Here is a 22,462-nt window from a genome sequence, read left to right as displayed (position 1 = left end):
ATTTGTTCTCTCTCTCTCTCTTTCTCCCCTTTCTCTCTCTCTCTCTCTCTCTCTCTCTCTCTCTATATATATATATATATATATATATATATAAATATAAATATATATGTATATATATCTAATGTAGGAATATATGTTATATTATATCTAAATATATATATATATATATATATATATATATATATATACACACACACACACACTATGCTTATAATGAATTAGGCTACAATGAGTTAAAGTTTTTCCAGTAAGATTGAAGAAATATCTACAAACATTATCATGGAAGAAAAGCAAATTAATATAAATGTCAATAACCCAAGTTTTGTAAAACTACTATACCAATCCTCAATAGATGTCTGTGTTTGTAAAATATGGCCTGATATTGAAAAAAAAATATAGTGACCCTGTTTCGGGTTATTTAACCCAGGTTACCTGTATATGGTGAGTCAGGATAGTGGAAGGGAAGAAAGCAAAGAGAAAAAAATGTGTTAGTTTGCTTTCTGTTACTGAGACCAAATAACTGAGGTAATCAACTCTTAAGGAATAAAGGTTTCTTTTGGATCATGATTTCAGAGGTTTTAGTCCATGCTTATGTGGCCCTGTTGTTTTAATCCTGTGGTGGCATAGTACATTATAGTAGGAACATGAGGTGGAAGAGGTTTCTTCACATCATGATGGCTGGGAAGCAGAAGGAGAGGAAGAGAAAGAGGCAAAGTCCTAATATCCCCTTTGGGGGCATGCCCCCAAGGACCTAACTTCCTTCTACCAAGCCCCCCCTCCTAAAGATTCCACCATTTCCCAACAGTGTCATGGGCTGGGGGCCACGCCTTCACCACATGGATCTTTGGGTAACATTCAAGACCTGAATTATAGTATGTGTCTAACTCCATCCCTCCCCCAGTATGTATATTATATCATTTATATAGAATTGTACATATATGTGTGATACACATACAATAAATAGGGAGAAGGGAAGGATAAAGTTAGAATTATAAATAACTTGCAGGAATGTTCATGTTTATTGCCAACTAAAAAAAAGGAAGTTAAAGATAATATGTAAATAGAGTCATTCCATTTGTTCAACAATAAATCCCCCGCATTCTAATAAACCATTTGTATAAGCAAGGAGAAAGGTGTGTGTGCTAGTCAATTAACAGTGACAGCCTGGGCAGAAGAGCCAGGTAAACAGGGTGGGGAGAAATATGTTTAGCTATGTTTATACAATCTTCATTTTTTATTAAAGATGACTAACTTTACAATTTGAAAAGACAAACTTAATAATAAGCAGAGTAGCAATTATGTAAAAAAAACAAGCTTAGAGGAGAGTTACAAATATTTAAAGAATAGTAATGACAAAAGATTTTCTAATTCTTTTTAACTCTTTGGATTCTTCTATTCCATTTCATTCTTGAGGCTAATAGCCAACCAATTTTGAAACTCTATCTTTTGTCATTACATAGCCATAGCTGAGAAAGGAGAACCAACATGTGAATTATTGGCAGTTTTGACATATTGTCCTATGTTATAATGAAGCCTGAAACCAAAAAGACATGCAAATATATTTTCCTAAAATAAAGTGTAAAGAATGAAAGGGCATATTGGATCCCAAGAAAAATGGATAAAAATAAAAAATTAGAAATATTCTGGTATATTTACCAAAATATAAAGGATAAAGAGTCCTTTGAGGTCACTCCTTCACGTCTAACAACCCAAAACCAAAAGAACAGCAAAACAACACAACTGTTTACTCATGATTTTTTTTTAAATAATAATTCCTGTGCATGAACAGATGAAAAAAAAAGAAACAAATTGCTAAGGTATCAGAACTTTGTCACATTCAGAGTCTCTTCTCTGTGAGTCACTTTTTGACTCAGAGGCATTGGTGTTTTCTCACACAATGTGTTCTTTGGAATATTAAGAGCATCAGTGATGAGCATGTTATTAAAGGAAACCACCATCATCTCTGACATTTTCTGAGACCCAGTTAGCAAGTTTGATGTTGACACCTCTCTAGTCAATGGAAATATCAATGAAGTTGTTCAGATCTGAACAAGAACTTATTTTTCTTCTTGATCAGTCCTTATATGGCTTTTTTTGAATGAAGATTGCTTTCCAGTCTTGTCACCAGGAATATTACTAAATTTGCACATGAATAGGCCTACCATTATGTCCTGTAACAAGGTGACTCCTTGAAGGAAGAATAGATATCATGTACTCTGTAGTATCATATTATTCTTGTAAAATACTCACCATCCTTCTCTTTGATAGGATAATTCATGTATGGTCACAGACATTATATTTCCCATAGGACTTCTTCTGGGTAATGGAATATAGGGCAAGTGAATGGTGTCACTTCCACTAGCAGAAATTTTAAGAACCATCATGTTATCCCTACCTTTCTTTTCCCTCTCTAATACCAGCATGCCCCACACAAAGGCTGCTTCTTTAGCCTGCATCCTGGAAATTAAGAAAATATAGATTAAGCCAAAGTTGACCATTACAAAGGTAATATGAGTGAAAGATAAATTTAGCTACAAGTTATTGTGAATGTTTGTTACTGCAGTATAACTTAACTTAAACTGATTGATACAACTCTCCAAGATTACAGAATTTAAATCCTTATTCTGGTATGGTCTACATGCTTTTCTGAAGAAATCTGGATTTAGGTGGGACCTCTGGATGATAGCCAATCAGTAGGTGTTTGCTGATCAGCCTTCCTTTTGGGTGAAATTCAAGTTCAAATTATTTCAGGGAAGTTAGGGTGAATGCAGAGTGATGTCACCTGAGATGTGTTTAAAACAAGTCACTCTGGGCCAATTTAGCATACTAAGAAGATGTGGCTGAGTCACAGCTGTGTTGTTGAGAGCTACTGTTTAAACCTGTATTGTCATGAAATGCCTTAAAAACGTAAGGTTAGAAGATATTGTTGAGAGTGGAGATGATACCTCAGTTGGAGACATCATAGTAGGTCACAGTGTGGAGAAGGTGTGTTGGGGAGGGAAGGGAAGCAGGGAGATGTTATAGCTCTGGAAGGTTCACTCTTAATTTTTCTTCTTTCCTTGCAATTAATCTTGATTCCATGATTAAATTTATTAATCTGTAGACAATAGCTCAACATCTTCACTCAGAGTTCCAATGGGGAAGTGGTAGAATTCAAAATGTGTCAAGGATCCAACTGCAGTTCAGTGTTGGTAGATTCAACAATTTGCAGCAGCCCTTCACAAAGTACAGGTTGTAGTTTCCTCCTGGGATGACCTCACCAGGCTCCTTGGCAGTAGTGCTGGTGGAAATTAGAATGAAACCGTTAGTTGAGCCTTGTACAGCAGAAACAATGGGTGAGCAGAAGGTGACACATTAAAAATGTCACAGGAATGGGGCACTGTGGTGCACCCTTCTTGCATTCCAGAAACTCAGGAGGAATAAGTTTGAAGCCAGCTTCAGCAACTTAGTGAGACTCTCAACAGCTTAGTGAGACCCTGTCTCAAAATAAAAAATAGAAAGGGCTGGGGATATAGCTCAGTGGTAAGGCACCCCTGGTATCTGTAACCACCCTCGCCCCGCCCCCGCCAAAAAAAAAAAAAAAAAGCAAGGCACAGGGCAGAAAGCTGATTTTTTTTCCCCCTCACATTCTGGTTAGGGTGAGTTAATGACAGTTATAGACAGGCATGGGGGAATTAATTTTGGCTCTCAAATTCTGTGTGACTTCAAGGATTTTTCCTATTTACCAGAAGAAACAGAGATAGAATCAATCTTTGTAATGCACCTGCACATAAAAGAGAGCTGATGGGATGGTGGGGATACTGATTTTGTGAGAAAAAAACATAGAAGGTGGAGATGGCTGCATGGGTCCCTGGTGGCCTCTTATCCACTATAGTCTATCACCATATTGTCAGATGGATAGTCTTGATCCCCTTGGAAGGGAGGCAGTAGCAGGTGGAGCATGGGTGGATGGGCATGAATTATCTTTGTGGGTAGATGGGCATGAATTATCTTGGTTGTGCTGGCACTAATTTTTCTTGAGTGGACATAACCTCCCTAAGCCTCTGCTATATCAAATGCAAAAAAAGAAAAAAAGTAATAGTGCTCAACATACAGTGATTGCAAATTGTAAGTGACATAATTCATACGAAGTGACAGATGTATAGCTGGGTACATATTAAATACCTGAACAGTACTATTGAGAATTTTAGTTCCTAGTCTTATCTGAGAAAAGTCAAAGTGAAATGTTGATATAATTGATGTTCAGTCTTATGTTAAAATAAGAGTTATAAAAGTAAGTGGAAGTCTTAAGATTGATTTGACTATTAATAAGCAAGTACAGAGAAGTTATAATCAAGAGTACAACACCTAAGGAGACTAGCACAGGAGTGGAAGGGAAGAGGAAAGGGGAAGGGAAGATATTGGGAGTGAAATCGACCAGATCATATTGTTATAATGTGTGCGTGTACAAATACGTAACAATGAATTCTACTCATGTATAATTGCAGTGTACCAATAACAATATAAAAATAAAAGAAAAATAGTTTCATTAACAAAAATTGTAATACCTGCTTAACAGACTTTGGCAACAAGACACCACTGTGGTTGCGTTGCCAGGTAAACTGGAGCTGAAGGCATTCTCTAAAATGTGATGGCAGTTGATGTCCTCGGGGGTGCCAGAGAGTATGCCTAGAAGTGGAACAGAGTGCCATTTATTTTCATAATTAGTGAAGTCACCGAACTCTCCTTCTGTTCTAAGCTTCTCCCCAGCCGCCTCCACACCACACATTTAAATTTACAATACGCTTAATGGCAGCTCTGACTCTCAGCTTTCTGCAGCAGCATATGCTGCATATAAGGATTGGAGACCTTGCTTTCTTGAATGCTGCCTTCCGTGGGCACCCAGGACACAAAGGATGGGATGTAGTACCTGCGACGCAGGCTGTCATGAAGCAAGCAACAGTCCCTGCGATCAGAGATCTTATTGCTCCAGCGGAGATGTCCCGCTTTCTGCCAGGCGCTAGAGAGGCTGGGAGACATGAAAGGAGCTGTTTGAGATTAATGTTGATTCTACTGGTTAGAAATCCAAATTTGTAGCCTCTAAAAAGTGTTCTGATATTGGAGTTTCAGGTCAGTTGGAAAGAAACAAGTCCTTAGTTTTATCCAAAGTGCTCAGAGAGCATGGAGAGCATGGCAAATCTAAGGGGATGCATGGAGGGATGGATTGATGAGATGGTCTGAGATGGTGACTCAACTGTCACCAACTATTTCCATGCCTGTGGGAGACATCACTCATAAATCACAGCATTTTCCCACCAATCTTTGATTGGTCCCCAGAATCCTTCTACAGGGAGGTATTATAAATCCATACATAATGGTACATCCATTAATCCTAGCTACTCAGGAGGCTGATGCAGGAGGATAACAACTGAGAGACCATCCTGGACAACTTAGCAAGGTTCTGTCTCGAAGCAAAAAAATTAAAGGGCTGGGGGTATGGCTCAGTGGTAGAGTAACTCTGGGTTCAATCCACTACAAAATAAAAATCAATCAGTTAATCTACTGGTGTTAGTATACAAGTGAAACTTCTGTGTTACTTTGGGTTGGGAGAGGCATCTGTAAGTTTGAGGATACTGTTTCTGAGGCTAGTTTGGGTGTAAGGAGGAAATCTATCTTGTAGAGTGAGGATAAAATATAGACCCCAGAGGATTTTCTACTATTGAGGGTAACTTTTCTCCTGACATGAATAAGATGTGAGATGGAGTGAGATGGAGATCCAAAGTATGTTTATGTTACATCTGTTGTAGAAGAATATCTTTTCACTTACCGAGTCCACCGATCATCATTCCTAGGGAACCAAAGTTGGCAAACCCACAGAGGGCATAAGTGGCAATTGTCTCGGAACGAATCTGCAAGCAAGCATAAACACCAATGGATCCATGATCTGACCCAGCCTAAGAAACCTGACATCCCAACTTGGCTCTGTATTTTGACTACAGAATTGATATTAAAAAATAAATGCACAGCATATAGTGGCAAATACCCATTGTTTCCTGGGCAGTTTTTACCACCTCCCCTTGAATTTTTTTTTTTGAGAGAGAGAGAGAGAGAGAGAGAGAGTGTTTTAATATTAATTTTTTAGTTTTCAGCGGACACAACATCTTTGTTTGTATGTGGTGCTGAAGATCGAACCTGGGCCTTACTCATGCCAGGCGAGCGCACTAGCACTTGAGCCACATCCCCAGCCCTCCCCTTGAATTTTGAGAGAGGGTGAAGAGGGCTGTGTAGATTCAAGAAATGCTCTACAATGGACTTTGAATTGGTGGCCTTGGTTTCTAAAAATGCTACTTCCTACTCATTGATAATTTCCAATATTCCATAGGACCTGGCCACCTGCTACAGTGTGCCAGGTGTAGTACTAGTTGATGGAGATATAAAATTGGTCCTAGAAAATATTCACATTACATTTATTTGACAAAGAACTTATTCAAAATATATAAAGAAATGCTATTACTCGATAAGAAGACAAATACCCAAGGAAAAATGGGTGGAGAGATTTGGATACTTCATAAAAGATGCAAATGAACAAGAAGCTCATGAAAAGGTGCTCAACATCATTAGCCACCAGAGAAATGCAAATGAAAAACAATGAGATACATTTACTAAAATGGCTAAAGTTTAAAAAGACTTACAACACAAAGTATGGCAAAATTACAATGCAATGGAAACTTGTGTATTGCTGGTAGGAACGAAAAAGGACACAGCTATGCTGTTTTATGGCAGATTCTCATCAAGTTAATACATGCTGCCTGTATGAACCAGCAATTTTCCTAAGAGAATTATAAAAACACATGACCCCCCAAATACTGTACATGAATATTTATAACAGCTTTACTCTTAATAGCCCCACACTTAAAACAACTCAAATGTCCTTCAGTAGGAAAATGGACACAGTATGAAGATCTAAAAATAAAATGCTGCTCTGCAAGAAAAAGAAAATGGAAGTAATATATACAACAACATGAATGCTGAATGCTTATTGAAAGCCAAAAGTAATCGACAGTGAAAGAAAGATCATTGGTTGCCTGGGACGAGGTCTTCACGGGGTTGTTGACTACAAAGGGCCTAAAGGAAAATTAAGAAATAATATTAGTAAAAGAGAAATTCTCAAATATCACAGGGGCTTCCGTCTAGTCTGGCCACAGTGTGTGCTTCCCTTTCTTTCTCAGTTCTGGTCATACCACGGACATGTTTGGTTGCCCATTTGGAAGCAAGAGAAGGAAGAAAGGTACCTACATCATTGGGACAATAATTTTTTTCCAATATCCTAAAACATCTATGATTTGGTTCAAAGAAAAAAATCAAACATGCTACATTCACTAGTAATACTTTATTTTTTTCTTGTGCTAACTGGATTTTTAAAAGCTCACGCTTAAGACTGAAGTGCTTGTGGTAAGTTTTTGTTGACTGGAAGGCCCCTCTTCTCTCTATAGTTTCTGAGAACTTCTTTGTTATTTTCAAACAGTGTGCAAACAGCAGGGAGGAAAAATAATATTGAGTATTTGCACAGTCTACTGTTCCTGGAAAAGCTCATTCTGGTTCCCTGCTCTTTCTAGTGCTTTTCATTTAGTTCAATTGGCTTCAAAAGAGCCACGCTTATTAAGAGACTGTGAGGAGGGAGATGGCATGAAGGACTATGACTCTTCTTTTCCCTATCTGGGGATTGTGGGACAAAGGAATACACAGATATGGTCAAATATCGTTTTATAAGAAGAGGAAAGGGAGGTTGAGATGATTTGATTTGGCCTTTGTCCACAAAAGTGAAAGATTACATAATGGAAAAGGATGTACTGCACTACAAAATTCATGCTACAGCTCTCCTTGAGAGCAAGCAAAGATGCTACACATACAAGGACAGCCACCATGGCACTACTTCTAATAGCAAATTGCTAAGTGTTCATCAGCAAGGGCCTGGTTAAATGAATTACAGTGTCTATGCAATAGAATACTGTCACAGGCACTGATATTTTTCCAAGATATGCTACTGAGCACAAAAAGCAAGGTTAAGAACAGTGAGCACATTATGCTCAAGGGAGAAGAACTGGGTGGTAGAGAACTAGGGAGTGTGCCTTTAACCTCTACAACTTTTTGGAGATTTTAAATTCTAAATGATGTTATATACCAAGATGTAAACAAACATGCAAAGTATTATCTTTAAGGAAGAGAAAATGATGGAGCAATAAATGTCTCCTTCTCTGTGTGTGGGTGCCACATCCATATGTTGACTTCTTACCTTAGATGGAGGTTGGCAGTGGGTGTGATTCAATGGATATCACTGGGGATTTGAACATAGCATGCTTCAGTCACATGTCATATTTTTTAAAATGTTGTCGGAACATATTTCAACCCTTGTTGGTTGGTAAGCAAAAATTGCTGGGGCTCTTCTCACCATTGCTGATTTATAATCAGAAATCTGGAGTAACAAAATGCTGCTCCCATCATGACAGCAATGAATGACAGAGGCCACTGAGCTCACATCTCCCTATGTGCTCTGTGTGCCTACCTTCATCTGGGCTCACCCCCAAATCCAAATCAGTGCTACAGTTCTGTCTCCATTTTCTTAACAGCCTTTTCACAAAGCTGCTTAGCATTGCCCGAACTGCAGCTCACTTTTCTCATTAGCAAAACTATTTTCTGCTGGCAACTGACAGTTGGGGATAGGAAACATTTCACTTAATTTAGCTTATTGTTTACTTTTGGCAGGAAAACCATTGGTGTAGGTGGCATCCAAACAATGAGGGTAAATGGTCAAGTTTCACTGTGAGGCTCATTGAAGAAAGAACATGTGAGAAACAAAGCCCATGTCCTATCAGATGTGTGGGTCAAAATGCCCCTGATTGCGAAGTGTAATCAGTGGTCCTGGAGTAGGCTGTTGCTAACTTGTGTAACATGTGGGACATAATTGAATTAGTATGTCTGGTCTTTGGGCAGCTGGAAGGGGTGGTGTTGGTGTTGGGGGTGTACAGTCTCAATACTTGGGCAGCCTGCTTTTCCTCCTTTGCCTTTTAAAACCCAATATGGACCTGGGACATTAACTTCAAGTAGGTTATAGAAATGGTGGTGGTCAGAAATATTCACTATTTCCTGTAATGGAAATAGTTTAGTTTCCACTTATGACAATTCTATTGTTTAGGGGGTAAGAAGTTGGAGATTCAGCTATAAATACAGCCTCATCCAAATTTCTCATCCCACCAAAGTCCAGGCAGACATGAGCATCTCTTTGTAGGCTGTTGCTCTGAAGTTGACATGATTATGAGGCATTTAAATCAAGGTTTTCAGATCATAGACCTGAGTTTTTTCTTCCTTGTCATCCCCCTGGATGGTAATAATGCATCTTACCATCTCTTGATGGTGGCCAGGCACCAGTTTGCATTTAGGCACTTTCTCAGAGCTCATAAAATTCCTTCCCCTGGAAGGAAGAGGGCTTTGTGATCATTAGACTATGGGCTCCATGAGGGTAGGACCTGTTATACTTTGAATCATGAATGACCCCCAAAGTTCCATATGTTAAAAGTTTTGGTCCCCAGTTGATGGTGCCATTGGGAGATGGTAGTGCCTTTAAGAGGTGGGGTTTTGTGGAAGGAATCTAGGTCATTGGAGGCATGTCTTTGAAGGAGAAATTGGGACCCAACTCCCACCTCTTCCTCTCTTTTTGCTTCTTGGCTCCCATGAGGTAAACAGATCTCCAAAGCTATATACTTTTGTCATGATATACTACAGGCCCAAAAGCAATGAGACCAACAGACTATGGATTGAAACCTCTGAAATCATGAGCCAATATAACACTTTCCTCCTTAGAGGTTAATCATCTCAGGTATTTTTCCACAAAGATGCAAAATTAACAGAGCAGTGACTTGTTCGGTACTTGGTCTTGGTATGGAACATATTACACATAGAAGGCATTCAATAAATACTTTTGACTGATTGGTTTCAGTCTCAGCTCATGTGTCTATAGGTTTGTGTCTACAGTCTTCAAAAGTAAATTATCACTGATATGGATGAGTGTTTGTCTCTCCTCTGTTCCCCCTACACACACACACACACACACACACACACACACACACACACACACGCCCGCACGCACACATGATTAATTCAATATAGTTGAAAATAATGAAGTGCCATGTACATTATGAACTCCACAAGATTAAGGATTTTTGATTTGTTTTGTTCTCTGGTATAACTCAAGTGCCTGGCATAGTGTCTGATGCACAAAGGCACAAGTCACTAGATGACCAATGAATTTAGGTGAAGAAGTACATGGGAAAATCAGACAATTTACTCACTGACATATATTGCTGAGTGCCATTCACAAATTTAGGTCCACCCTGTTTCCTCAAGTTGATCAATTGTGAGAGTTGCTCATAAGCCACAAATTCATTGAAGAATGTCTTATAACCTATGAGTCTGCCAACCATAAAGCTGTCTTGCCAGTCCACTCCCATCATGAAGGAAAAGGGCATGAAGATGTAGGAGCATATTAGCTGCAAAAACCAGAATATATTTGGTTAGAACAGGCATTTGCTTCTAGTTCTTTTGCCTCATTCTCTCAACAAGATTGTTCCTTAATCCTCTATGTCTTTTAGACACAAGATATCCCCTCACATTCTGTTTCCCATCATTATCTATCAGGAGTTGCTATGGTTTAAATATGGGTTCATCCTTACCAAAACTCCTATTGAGGTTTGGTCCTCAGTGTAATGCTGCTGAGAGATGGTGGAGCCATCAGATGGATTAATATCTTTCCCAAGAGAGACTGGATTAGTTATTTCTGGTATGTAGTAGTTCTCAAGAGAGTATGTTGTTATAAAGTGGGTGAGCTCCTTTGTCTCCCCTCTCCCTCTCTGCACGTGCCCATTTGCCCTTTCTATGTTTCTACTATACAGGGTACAAACAATAGCCCTCACTTGAAGTTGGTCAGATGCAGCCACTTGACCTTGAATTTCTAGCCTTCAGACTGTGAGATAAAATGTACTCTTTTCTTTATAAATTACTCAGACAGGCATCTGTTATTGTAACAGAAAGCAGACTAAGACAGGAGTCAAGGCTGAAATTGGGTGCTTTGAAGCAACCTGGAATCTTGGGGATGGAGTCAGGAGCAAATGACTGTCTGGAGGAAGGAGGGTGGTGGGAGAGGGTGGGGTTGGGAAGATGGGGGAAGCCCGCTGAGGAGCTTCTGCAGTTTGTGAGAGTACACCGCGGGTAGTTAGGGAAGGCTGTACACAAACTGAAACAAGGATAGAAACAAAACAGAAAACAGAAGCATGATGGAATTATACCTCGAAACTCAGCTGTGGGTAGTCAAACATGTTTCCAAACCAGGACAGGGCTGAATTCATAAAAGACAACAGGGCCAAGAAGGCAATCAGATTCACAGCGATGCTTGCCAGCAGAGGGATAGATGCGGATGCTCCCTGTGTTGCAGCTTCTAGGAGATTCCTTGAATCACTTTATAAAAAGATAGCAATTCCAGAGTTACCACAGATGCAGAAATGGCAGAATCAGACCTCATTTGAGTGAGAGGCAAACATTTAGATCTCTACCTTAGTCAAAATACTCATCTGAATCCCATGAAATCATGATGTTGAATATAGGTAGTGAGCATATTGGCATCTAACTATTATGCTTTTTAATATTTTTTTTCATGATGCTGGAGATTGAACTCAGGGCGTCACACAGCTAAACACTTGTGCAATCATTGAGCTACACCTCCAGCCTCAATGTTGCTTTTTAAATTTGGGGCATTTATAATAAAAATTGGAAAATGATTAAAAAGTAGAGGTTTAGAATTATTAATCGAAAGTAGCTACCAGAAAATATTTATAAAATATTCATGGTATAAAGAGTAATAATTTTAGAAGGCCTGTATAGCTGTCACCTCATTCAAGAAATGGAATGTCCCATCACCTTTTGTTATGGTTTGGATACAAGATGTCCCCTGAAAAGCTCATGTGTTAATGCTGGAATGTTCAGAGGTGAAGTGATTAGATTAGGGGAGCTGTAACCTCATCAGTGGCTTACTCCATTTGATGGATTAATAAGTTGAATGGACTACTGGGTGGTCACTGTAGGTGGCTTGGTAGTATCTGGAGGAAGTAGGATGCTGGAAGCATACCCTTGAGGAAAATAGGTTGTCACTAGTGTCTCTGTTTCCTGGATGCCATGAGCTGAATGTTTTTCCTCCACCAGCCCTTCTGCCATGATATTCTGCCTCATCTTGGGTCTAGAGCAATAGAGTCTGCTGACCATGGACTAAATGTCTGAAACCAAGAACCCAAAATAATGCTTTCCTTCTCTAAGTTGCTATTATCAAGTACTTTGGTATGCCTATGATTCCCCAGTGTGTAATCTTATCCCCTTCCTAGTCTTCTAATCTCAGAGGTACCCGCCTCCCTCAATTCTGTTTATCATACCCTTTCTTTACAATTTTCCCACATGCTTAATCCCTAAATGTTATATCCTACAAATATGCATGCTTGCTAACTTCATAAGTGAAATCATTCTACAGGTTGAATGTCTCTCATCCAAAATGTTTGGGACCAGATGTGTTTTGGATTTTGGAATATTTGCATATACATAATGAGATATCTTGGGGGATAAGATCCAAGTCTAAATAAAAAATTAATTTATGTTTCACATATACCTTATACACATGGACTTAAAGTTTTTATGTTATATTTTAAACAATTTTGTGCATGAGACAAAGTTCAATGGTATGGACTTTTTCACTTGCAGTGTCAAAAGTTTTAGATTTTGGATTTTAGAATTTTTGATTAGGAATGCTTAACCTTTACTGTATTCTTCAGCAACTTTGCTTTTCCACTCACGATTATGACTAGACTTCCCTACAAATAAGGGATGACTCTTAGACACATCATAATCTATGAAAATTAAATCTAATTAAATTATTATTATTATTATTTAATCTAATTAAATTATTATTTAATGAAATACTTTTGAACATTTAAAATCTTATAGTTTTTCCCACCCCTTTTTCTTTCTTTTTTACAGGAAAAAAGAAGATGAACTTTCTTGTTATATAAAGCAACTCCAGAAATGCTCATCCTATGGCTTTCTAACACCGTTAAACAAAAGCTCAATGAACATTATGCTGCATTTACAATAAAATATATTTATGATGAACAGTTAAAGAAACGTATTAGAGTTCATGTATTTAGAAAGGTTTTCCTGAAGTGTTGAGAAAGATTTTTTTTGGTAAAGTCTAATCACAGGAATTTAAGTCTTCTTTAATATCATAATCCACTCTGTGCTTTCTCTCTATCAAATTTTTGCTGTTTTGAATTTGGACTTTCATGCTCCAACTTGTGTAGTCATTGTTATGGTTTGGATCTGGAATGTCCCCAAAGGCTCATGAGTTGGAAGCACAATTCCTAATACAATAAGGTGTTTGCTGGATTGCACCATCGTTAGCTGAATGGACCATAGGAAGGTGGGACCTAGTTGGAAGAAATAGGTCACTGGGGATGTGCCCCATAAGGACTTATCTAACCCTGGGCCATTCCTCTCTTCTCTATTTTCCCCACTGTCATGAGCTGAGCAGCTTTCTTCCACTATGCCCTTCTGCCATGTTGCTGCCTTAGAGTCAGCTGACCATGGACTGAATATTCTGAAACTTCGAGCCAAAATAAACTTTTCCTCTTCTAAGTTGTTCTTGTCAGGTATTTTGACCATAGCAAATGAAAACCCGACTAACGCAGTCATTGATTAGGTAACATGTCCCACTTACCCATTTTCCACTTTCATGGCATTCTTGAGGGTTATTTTAGGTTTTTCTGTCTCAGGCCAAAATAGTTTAGCAACAGCCAATGATGCAGGTGCTGACATAACTGAAGCTGTTAATAAGTGGGTGGATGAAACCTGCAATTTCAGAAGAAAGGAAGCAAACAAGCTGAGCTTTACTCTTATATTCAGAAAAATGATTCAAAAGCCTTATAGGGAAGAGATGGAACGGGAGTCAATTCTATGCCAGAAAGCAATGCTTCTTTGGAGGTTTGGAAGAGCAACTTTTGTCAGTGAGCCAAGCCATGGCATCACCCTGAGAGTCAGAGGGACAAAGAAGAGATTCAAGTTAATTGGACACATTCTTGGAGGAAAAGCACAAAGCCCAAATTTGATCATTTTAGAAGATAAGTAATCATGAATTTTAAGAACTCTCAAAGAAGACTCCTCAGCCTCTATGTTGCCTTTTTAAATGCCCATATAGTCCCTTTAGCCTATATTTCATTTCATCATCAATTTAGATGGGTTATCTGGGGTGGACTGGTATGGAGACAGGATTCCTAATCTATGTAAAGGCATGATATTCCCCCTCTCCACCTTCCTTTTGCTCTCCTGGAATCCTTTGTGTCTTTACATAATATGCTTTTATCCAGAGTCCCTTTGATTCTAGAAATTATTTCTGTTTTCCTCATGACAAGTTTACTCTTTCTCCTTCCCACTCCACATACTTGACATTGCTTCTGGATTCTCTTCCCTACATTTTCAGAATCCCATATCCAGTGTCTCCCTATGCATTCCTATAACACCTATCCCATTATTTTCAAGTTAAAGATGGAGTTTCATTTTTAATAGTTTTCTGTGCATTAAATTTTTACATACAAGTGGGATTCATTGTGATATGTTGGCACATGCACATAACATGATGATCAGTCTCATTCCCCAAGACCTCTCCTTTCCCTCCATTTCTTCCTCCCCCTGATCCTCTTCCTCCCCCATCCCCTCCATCTTCTCTACAGGTCTTCCTTCTATTGTTATTATTTTTAAATTAGTGTACTATAATCATACATAAAGTGGGTATATTTGTGGTATATTTGTAGATGGACATGACATAATTTGACATCATTCCCTAGTACCTTCCCTTGCCCTTTACTTCCCTTGCCCTCTATTCCTTTGGTCTCTCTTCATTTTCATGAGAGCCTTATTTATTGATTTATTTTTCTATGTATCTTCTACATATGAAAGAAAACATTCAATCCTTGACTTTCTGAGTCTGACTTATTTCACTTATCATGATATTCTCCAGTTTCATACATTTACCAGCAAATTACATAATTTCATTTTTCTTTATGGCTGAGTAGAACTCCATTGTGAGTGAGATATATATATCATCTGTTGATGGGTACCCAGGATGGTTCTATAACTTGGCTATTGTGAATTGTACTGCCATAAACATTGTATGCATGTATCACTATAATATGCTGATTTCAGTTCTTTAAGATAAATACCAAGGAATGGGAGAGTTGACCTAGCCCATTTTTAAAGGCAGCATTCCCACAGTAGGGGCAGAGTGAATAATCTAGGGATCCATTCATACTGCTTATCTCTAATATATCCTTCCCTTTTTTCTTCTTCCTTCTTTCTACTACTTGGCTGTCCCCAGCTTGAATGAAGAATCTGGAATGAAACTCACTTGTCTTGCAAGAGATCCTAGTCACCCGAATCACAGAGTATTGCCTATACAATTAGGTTTCTCTGCCAAGGTTTATGTCAATGTGTGGCTTATCAGCCTATGCACAGAACATACATATTGGCTATCACAGCATTCTCCAGACCTACACCAGAGGCCATCAGCTCAAACATGGCTTTCAGTTGAAATCTGAGAAGTTTTAAAAATACTGATGGCTGGGCCTCACCCCAACAAATTTTGTTTAGTTAGCCAGGGCTATGGGCCTGGGAATTAGGGTCTTTGAAAATTTATAGGTGATTCTAATGTGCAGTACTGTTTGAGAACAACTGCTGTAGGTCAATGTTCCAAAAATCTCTTTTGAAAAGGTCATAGAGTAGATAATTGTGGTTTTGCAGGCCACAACTATGCCAAAGACAAATAAATAGGAGTACCTTGTTTCTAATAAAACTTTATTTATAAAAATAAGTTATGCTCTGGATTTGGCCAATGGTCCATAGTTTGCTGACCCCTGTTAAAATCTTTACTAGTAGTAGTAATAGTTTTTAATTTTTTAAAAAACAGATTTAAACTTCCAGTCAAAGTAACCTCATCATATGATTTCTATTGCTGTTGTTGGAAATAATTCACATTTAGGAGGCAAGAACATGAAAGTGAAGACCCCAAACCCCTTGGGTCACTATATTCAAATGCCAAAGAAAACTGACCAACTTTTGCCATACTACAAAAAAGGCACTCTCTTGGCTTCCTTTTATACTGGCAATGGGAAAGAAAAAAGAAAAGAAAAAAGGAAGGAAAAAACAAATAAATAACAATAGCAAAGAAAGAAGAGGTTGAAATTTGCATAAGTTAATTCCAAAACAGTCTTACTCCAAAAGAAATATATGCACCCAAGACGCTTCCAGCAATTGTAGCGAAGCCAGCAGTCATGATGGCATGGAGTTCTGACCTGGTGATATATGGTAAATATGGTCGGACCAGCAGTGGAGAGTCTGTCTGAAGAAAGTGAAGGGTAATTGGATTAAATGTGACCTTTAAAATCTTAGAGGAGGAGTGTAATCAGCACAACATTTCATTACCTAAATCCGTATTTCTAAGAGTCAGCCTTGAACCAACTCCATCAGCATCATTTGGGAATTGTAAGAAATTCAAATTCTTTGACTTATGGAATCAGAAATTCTGGGGGTAGGGCCGGCAATTTGTGTTTTTATAAGTTTTCCAAGTAATTATGAGACTTGCTCAAGTTTGAGAATGTCTGGGTCATCAGAGCTCTAGGTCATTGTCATATATGGTCATGGGTAAACCCTGACATTTATGAAGCTAGTTATAGGGTGCCTCCATCTAGCCTAGACTGGGTTCTATGAGGATTATGGGCTGGCCAGGTAACTGCCTAGTGGTCTGGCTCGTGGACTGGGGATTTCTTGTGGGCTGTGACTTTTCACCATTTAGCTTGATCTAGACAGTCTCGACCTGATTCTAAAGACTTCAGGAAAATAAGAGACAGGTGTTATTAAAAAAAATACCAGCAATTACAAAGAAGATACCCTTAGGCACTTTTGTGATTGAAACTCAGAGGATCCCTCTCTGCTGGGTAGAAAGGCACTGGGACAGAGTATAGTTACAAAGACTCAAATCTCATTAAAGAGGGCAGCCTGCCTGCCCTGTAGGGCTCTCCATCAATAATAGCTGTGTTTTCAGCATATTAAGTATCAAATTAAGTACTACAGGAGCATGGGTGCAATTTTACAATTTTCTCCTCATTATTTCTAATTGTTATATAAGACTGAATGCATTGAGCCTCAGTTTATAGACTAAATAGGAGTCCAAATATGTGAGCCTTCTTATTCTGCAGGTAGTAGCAATCAACTCAAGATGGTGCCCTAATTAGTCCTGAGAGATTTTATGACTGTAATTATTATAATTTCAACTCATAGGGGAAGGAAATATGTTTCATCTATATCCACTAAAGAGCTCCAGGCTGGTGAGCTGGGCTTACCAAGAAGGCTCAGTCTTCCTGGAGGAATTGGAGCAGTAGAAAGCCTGGCATTTGGAGCTGTTTTTCACTGGGTGACTCCATTTTTCTGGGCAGTGGTTCTGGCCAATATTCACCCTTGGCTTCGTTGGTGCATTATTCCATTTTCCCTGAAGCTATATATCCTGAGTGATGAGTAGCTTATTACCATTCCTCACTTTTCCACCTCTTAGGAATACTGCTATTTTGAGGGACATCCTTGGCATCATATTTCTTTGCTTAAATGGATTTCAGGCAAAAGAGCATTTATCCCTGTGATGAATCAAGGAAGTGAAATTTGTAGCCCAGAAGTATATCTTTAATGAGAAGAAAAAAAAAAATAAAGGCATTTTATACTCATGCTCAGCAAAGTCAGAATGTTGGCCAGTTTGGACAAGTTGAGAATGAGAATTATTTATACAGCTGCATGGTTGTTGGCAAAAGGCCTTTGTTGGTTTTCTTTACTGCCACAGGCATTGCAGTGTAGAATACAAGGCTGTCTCTTACATCTTTACAGCTTTAAGACAGTGGAATCTATTTGAGGAGATGAGCTGCTTGTTTCTGAAGAGTCAACCAGAAACCTCAACAATTCAATGAACTCAGAAAAGACTGTAGAGAGAATTTGTTTATGAGAAGCCCTGTGCTTTAATAAAATATCTCAACTTTTCTTCACAACTTACAGGAACCCAATTCCACACCAGTGTATCTAAACACTTGGGAGGTACCTTTCTTTCTCTCTTTCTGGAATCTGGACATTGCCAAAATTAAGGGTTCCTTATTTACATCTTTTTCTCCACACTAAAAGAAATGACAATACCATGGTATTTTCCTATTCTGTGTTTCAGAAAGAGACTATCCATTTAGCAGATGTCTTGTATTGCTTGCTTTCTTGGTATTGCAACTTACGTGTCCAACAAATATATTGCCAGCAGCAACTACAGACTCAATAGGAGATGAGCCCATAGTAACAAGCATTATCCATCCGATCTAAAAGGAAGAAAGGGACAAAGTCAGTGATGAACTATGTCTATATAATAAACTTCAGAGTGGGGTAACGTTTTTGAACTGGAGTAAAATATTGAGGCCTTCAATAATCATGGACTGGTTGGTGATGGTTGGTGATCTAGCCCATAGAGCAGGCTGATCAAATCCTCCTGTAAGGGTGGTAAGTCTGAGTCATTGTATAGACTTCTGAACATTAGACAAATGATTTCTACAGATATGCTTTATAAAAGTAATAAAGTGGTTTTGTCAACTATTAAATAGTGAGATGTAGTTGAAGTTTGGCTTTTTCTGATTAATTCAAATGAAAGTGGTTTATGGATCCTACTGTGATAATTTGAATCTGAGATGTCCCCCAGAGCCCCATGTGTTAAAGGCTTAGTCTCCAGACTGTATCACTATCAACTGGTGGTGAAAACTTTAAAAGGCCATGCCTGGCGGGAGAGTTAGGTCACTGTCATTGGGAGATATTGTGGAATCTTAGTCAATTCCTTTCCCTTTTCACATTCTGGTCATCAGGTGAGCAAGCATTCCCTGTCCCAAAGCACCAAGGCAAATCAATCATGGACCAAAACCTCCCAAACTGTGAGCCTAAATAAACCTTTCTTCTATAGAAGTTGATTGTCTCAGATATTTATCATAGTAATGGAAAGGTGACTAATAAACCTTTCAAACAGTGACCATGATATCTATCTCAGGATGCAGACTTCTTGTTGAATTCTATTTCCTTTCTTTCCACTTACCTATATGAGTACGGTAATTCTTTTTTAAAAAACATTTACTTTCAAATATTATTTATTAGCATGGGAAAATGGCTACATTGAATAGTGGTTGAAAAGCAAGATGGAAAATGATGTATAATTTCATTGACAGTTATATATAACATTATCTACATGCATTTATGATACAATAAAGACATTTATGATCATTTTTTAACATATTTGTATTTGTTTTTAAGGCTTTCTCTCTCTTTCTCTGTGAGATTATTTCACACAAGCCCTATATACTTTCTTCTTATTTTTAAAAATTGCTTTATTTTGGTTCTGGTGATTGAACTCATGGCCTTGTGATGCTAAGCAGGGCTTCTACCTTTGAGCTGCATCCCTATCCCTTTTTTTCTCCTTTAAAAAAGCAGTTATTCCTGTGCATTTTCCAAAGATTCTAAGCAGAAACATATTATCATCAAATAATATTATTACCAGAATTTTAAAAATTTTGATTCTAAATGTGAGTGCAGTAATTCTGAACATATAAACCAATAATCAGGAAATTATGAGTACTGGAGCTCACTGTGATTGCAAATTCTGCTGGTATTCTTATTCTTTCTTTCTCTCTTTCTCCTATCTTTTCTCTTTCTGGTTGTATGTTTTGATTTATTTACAGGAATCAAAGGAAGGCTGTGGTTGTCCCTCAAGCCCTGTGTGCACTGGTCTGCTTCCATGTGCATCCAAACTAGCTTACAAATATCTAGTTTTCTGATCTGACATGAGAGTATAACTCAATTGCTGGAGTAGCAAGAATGAGATTAACTCTTACTTAAAAAAAAAAAATGTGTGCTTATAAAACTCCCCCACCCCCAGAGTGAAAACACTTTGCTTTCTTGCTTTAATTTCTCTAGCAACTCTAAGACAAGGCGTACCTACTTTGTTAACTTTCTAAAGACAAGTTGTCAGTATGTATGAGGCCTAGTGTAGGTAACTGTGAGGAGGGATCAACACCACTTCCCCGTGGCAGGTATTTGACCTCAATTGCTTGGTTAAAGACGTAACTGCTGTGGTTTCATGGAGTTATCCAGTGGGTTGTAAATCAAAGCCCTATTAGAAGACCCTGAGATAAAATTCCCCTTATGGGCACATGCAGGATTTGGCGTTTCAATGTAATAACTTTGGTGATGGAGGTGAATATTTGTAGGAAGAGAAAGGCACTTTGGAAATGCCTGGATAAAAGGCATTTAAGACTTTGTACCTGAAATAATCAACTCTGCACCTGTCACCTTGTATGTCCCAATCCCAGTACCTTTCTGATGATCCACTGCATCAATCCCATGTAGTAGAACATGGATGTCACAGTGCTGAAGAAAACCACAATTGGCAGGACCTGGGGATGGGGGAACAGAGTTAGTTATGGGTCAGTGGTGACCCCAATAATATTGCAGATTTACTATTAGGTCTCCTCTCTGCCTCCTCTCTCCATCAGAGACACCATAACAATGCTGGAAATGCCTCTTGAACTGACAACCCTTTTTACCATGCAGCTTCCCTCTCTAAGTCCCTTATTCTAATTTCTTCTAGATAGGCTTGAGTGTCAAATTGATTTGACTATGTCCCCTGAAAGTTCAGGTGTTGGAAACTTAATACCCAGATTCATATGTTAATGGCTCTTGGAGGTGGGGTTTTTGGGAAATAATTAGGATTAGAGGAGGGCATGAAGGTGGGGCCCCCATAGTGGCAGTACTGGCTTTATTAGAAGAGAAAAGAGATCTGAGAGAGTTCACTTGCTCTGGCTCATCATCTGATGCCTTCTGCCATGTTATGAAGACCAAGAAGGTCCTTATCAATGCCAGCATGTTGGAATTAGACTGCCCCCACGTTAAATTTGTACTCTAAATAAACTTTAATTCTTTATAAATTATCCAGTTTCAGGTATTTTGTTATAACAGAAGAAAGAAGGCTAAACAGTATATTTCATAGAAAATGTGACCTCTCCCCTTCTTATTTTATTTTTAGTTTTAGGTGGACACAATATCTTTATTTTATTTTTATGTGGGGCTGAGGATAAAACCCAGTGCCTCATGCACGCCAGGCGAGCACTCTACCACTGAGCCACAACCTCAGCTCCGACCTACCCCCTTCTATGATGAGGTTTTCTTAGAGAAAAAATACTATTTTGGGGGGGGGGAATTTGATAGCTAGAGCCACAAACTGAAGGCCACTGGCAAATATTCTCATTGTCCTGATATTAAAAAGACATGAGCTTCATCACTAATTAGCAGAGTAACCTGGGTCAAGATGAATAGTTAAGCACTTCAGATCCTTATTTGTAGCAGCTGTGCGGTTCAGATAATTCATGGTTGATACTTACACAGAGTGCCTCCCATGGAGTATGCATTAATTCTTTTAGTTTTAGAAATAAAAATTATTTTACCTATAGATTTTTGAATCACTAAAGTGATGACATTTTGAAGACCAGGTTAGTCCTGTTTTAAAGAAGGATGTAACTGGCTAGATCCTATTTCTCTGTTGCTCTTTTGGAACCTGCAGCCTGTGGTTCTACAGGGAGCAGTTTCCACCTACGTGGGCCAGGTCTCTACTCAGCCCCACTCCACCTCAACAATTCCCCACTGTTCCCCCAGCTAAATGGCCAGATGATCTGCTACCAGAGACACAGAATGACCAAGGACAATTTGTACAAGATCTAATTTAGAAAAAATCTATTAATAATATATACTAAAAGACATTTGTGCCAGTATTCAAAGCTCACTTTGAGCCTCTTATTAGTTTTAATGGGTAGGCAGAACTTTCCTGAAAGCCTGAAGGAGTTAAAGGGGATCATCCAGGGATTCTGAGTTGGCAGGAAAGCAGAAAGGCCACTGCCCTGGGGCAAGAGAGGAACAGACAAGGTCTGAAGCACCCTTATTGTCTGCATAGCAAGTTACTCCTTCCTGTGGTTTTATTCTTTTTCCAATTCTCAATTCATTTCACGATATAAGCAGCTTTCTATCTCACCCTATAAATGCTTGACCCTTCTCAGATAAGGCTTAGTTATCTCAACACCAGAGCATCAGATCAACAGCTTTAGAAAAGATTCAGACCTTGATCTGATCATTGTACATTTATACATGTATTAAAATGTCACACCCCATGAATATGGACAATTATTATGTGTCAATAAAAAATTAGAAGTAGGGCTGGGGATATAGCTCAGTTGGTAGAGTGCTTGCCTCGCATGCACAAGGCCCTGGGTTCAATCCCCCAGCACCACCAAAT

At 38.6% G+C, this 22,462-nt stretch overlaps 1 protein-coding gene across 2 annotated transcripts in view; it reads right to left on the bottom strand.

The window, feature by feature from the left end:
* Positions 1-1,722: 1,722 nt before the first annotated feature.
* LOC110597334 (solute carrier family 28 member 3-like) overlaps positions 1,723-22,462 on the bottom strand; it is a 122,930-nt gene continuing 102,190 nt past the window's right edge. For both annotated transcript variants that reach the window (XM_078047406.1, XM_078047405.1), the window contains 10 exons: positions 20,493-20,573; positions 18,381-18,461; positions 16,334-16,459; positions 13,787-13,917; positions 11,319-11,487; positions 10,326-10,523; positions 5,807-5,888; positions 4,910-5,008; positions 4,548-4,668; positions 1,723-3,280 (listed from right to left, as the gene is read on the bottom strand). In XM_078047406.1, the coding sequence (XP_077903532.1) occupies positions 3,154-3,280; positions 4,548-4,668; positions 4,910-5,008; positions 5,807-5,888; positions 10,326-10,523; positions 11,319-11,487; positions 13,787-13,917; positions 16,334-16,459; positions 18,381-18,461; positions 20,493-20,573 (1,215 nt within the window). In that variant the 3' untranslated portion in view covers positions 1,723-3,153. The remainder of the gene's footprint in view (positions 3,281-4,547; positions 4,669-4,909; positions 5,009-5,806; positions 5,889-10,325; positions 10,524-11,318; positions 11,488-13,786; positions 13,918-16,333; positions 16,460-18,380; positions 18,462-20,492; positions 20,574-22,462) is intronic.

The sequence above is a fragment of the Ictidomys tridecemlineatus genome, chromosome 4 (genome assembly GCF_052094955.1).
Source record: "Ictidomys tridecemlineatus isolate mIctTri1 chromosome 4, mIctTri1.hap1, whole genome shotgun sequence".
Lineage (NCBI taxonomy): Eukaryota > Metazoa > Chordata > Mammalia > Rodentia > Sciuridae > Ictidomys > Ictidomys tridecemlineatus.
This window is presented reverse-complemented; position numbering and strand designations above follow the sequence as displayed.